The sequence below is a fragment of the Monoraphidium neglectum genome, assembly GCF_000611645.1.
Source record: "Monoraphidium neglectum strain SAG 48.87 unplaced genomic scaffold scaffold06611, whole genome shotgun sequence".
Lineage (NCBI taxonomy): Eukaryota > Viridiplantae > Chlorophyta > Chlorophyceae > Sphaeropleales > Selenastraceae > Monoraphidium > Monoraphidium neglectum.
The window spans coordinates 1-2,102 of record NW_014007035.1 but is presented as its reverse complement, the minus strand read 5'-3'; the positions used below and the strand labels follow the sequence as shown (position 1 = coordinate 2,102).

Below are 2,102 nucleotides of genomic sequence, written 5' to 3'. Positions count from 1 at the left end.
GGACGGGGGTGGGGGAGGGCGGTGGCGGTTTCGATGGGGGCGCGTTGGGGAGGGTCGGGGTGCGCCTGGATGACGCCGGGTGGTTGGGAGGTGGGGAGACGGACAGTTTATGCCAGGGGGGCTGCGTGAGGCGCTCATGACGTGCCAGGCAGGGATTGCATGGACGTGGCGGCCCGCCTACGCGGTGAGATGACATGATATGCGATGAGATGATTTGGAATGATATGATATGATATGATATGATATGATATGATATGAGATGAGCGTCCCCTCACCTGCTGCTCCTGCGCCGTGACCTGCACCACGCCCCCCGGGACCACCGGGCGGTACACCACCGGCGGCCCTGCGACTGGCACCGCCGCCAGCGCCGCGGCGGGGCTGGCGTGGATTGACTGCAGCGCCAGCCGCAGCTCAGGCCTAATGGGGAGTTGGGGATGGAAGGGCAGCAGGAAGGGATTAGGGGCGGGTCGGGGCGCACTCGCCAGCTGACCCACTTTCGTGAGACAGAGAGTGCGGCCAGGACGGATCCAGCGCGTTTGCCGGCGAGCTGCGCGTCCGCCTCACGGGCAAACTCGACCTGCGATTGCCCGTCAACCGGCGGACAGACACACCCCAGCCGACCGCGGCCGCAGCCGTGGCGGCGGCGCGGGCGCGGAGGGCCGAGGTCCTGCGCCGCTGTCCTGCCCCTCCCTGCCCACCTGTTTGCGAGCCACTGCCTGAACGACGTGGGTGACGTGAGCCCCGCCTCCTCCAGGTAGCCCGCCAGCGCGATGATGACGCAATAGCGCTCCAGGTACGCGCTGCCGCGGCTGAACGCGCTGTGGCGCGCGCCCGTCTCGGAGCGCAGGCTCTTGTAGCTGCTGCGCGGCTTGCGGTACCTTGGGGAACGCGGCGGGGGTGGCCGCGGGGCGCGGTTCCCGTCGCAGAGTTCAGGCGGGGGGCGCGGGCTGAGCGCAGCGGAGCACACTCAGCTGGGCAGCGAGCACAGCCCAAAAGTGCAACCTGCGGAGCGCTAGAGGCTATCTGTTTTGAATAACACACGTGATGTTGTGCCCCGTTCGCATGCCCCGAGTTGCGGGTCCATTCAAGATAAAGGGAGCGCCGAAGCCGGGGCCGGCGCCCTGCGGCCGCCGGGCTCACTTGAGGATGCTCATGCGGAGATTGAGCAGCTGGCTGTTGGCGTCGATGGCGGCGTCGGCCATGCGCTTCGCGACGTCCCCCACCTCCAGCAGCCGCACCACGCGCCGCACGCCCACGTAGCCGCCCTGGGGAGGTTACCGCGCGGAGCATGCGAATGCTTGTGGCGCTGCCATGGTTCAACGCATACCACAGCAAGCATCAGCAGTGCATGCGCCACGTGTGTTCTGCATTGCCAAAGTATTTGAGCTACTCAAATCAGCTCAAACCCCCATGGCCAAAACACAGGTGTGGAGCGCCCCCAGGCGATCCTCCCGATACCCCGAAAACGACCCACCTGCGCCAGGGCCCTCTGCTCCTCCAGCTCCTCATGGCTCATCTCGTCCCACCCAATCGCGGGCGCGCCCAGCCCGTCGCGCTCGTCGTCCTCTGCGCGGGCACGGGCGTGTCGAATCAGGAGCGCAAGGTACACAGGGGTCAGGGGTGCACACACACGGCGCTGCATTCGTGTGCGGAGCCGGCCAGCAATTGTTGCATGCATGCATCGGTCACCGGACCATCACCCAAACCCAAGCATCTCTGAGGCATGACGAGCAGGGCGCCGGCCGCGGGCGCGGCAGCGCTAGGGAGGGACGGCGTCGGATGACTCACCGCTGCGCGGCGAGCCCCCCTGCATGGCCTCCGCCAGCGCCGCCAGCGGCAGCTCCTCCAGTGCCTTGCTGCTGCTCGCCTTGCGCATCAGCGACGCCACCGCGACGCCCGCGCCCGCGCCGCCGGACGAGACGACGGCAGGCGACACGGGGAACGGGGCGCCGGGGGCGATGGCTGCTGCGTACATGTCGAGGAGGCCGCCGATCACGGTGCCCGTGGTGGTGCGGCCGGCGCCCAGCTGGCAGTTGAAGATCATGGGGCTGCCGAAGCCGGCGGCGCGCGCCTTGTTTGGGCGGTGGGTGGTGAGTGTGGGG

General features: G+C 68.3%; 1 protein-coding gene across 1 annotated transcript; it reads right to left on the bottom strand.

Annotated features, from left to right (window-relative positions):
• Positions 1–134: 134 nt before the first annotated feature.
• On the bottom strand, positions 135–2,044 carry MNEG_16635 (hypothetical protein; the record flags this gene model as incomplete). The annotated part of the gene is made up of 5 exons (XM_014034895.1): positions 135–177; positions 699–878; positions 1,141–1,265; positions 1,475–1,566; positions 1,789–2,044. 5 exons carry the CDS (start codon positions 2,042–2,044, stop codon positions 135–137), a joined length of 696 nt encoding a protein of 231 aa, XP_013890349.1.
• Positions 2,045–2,102: the final 58 nt, after the last annotated feature.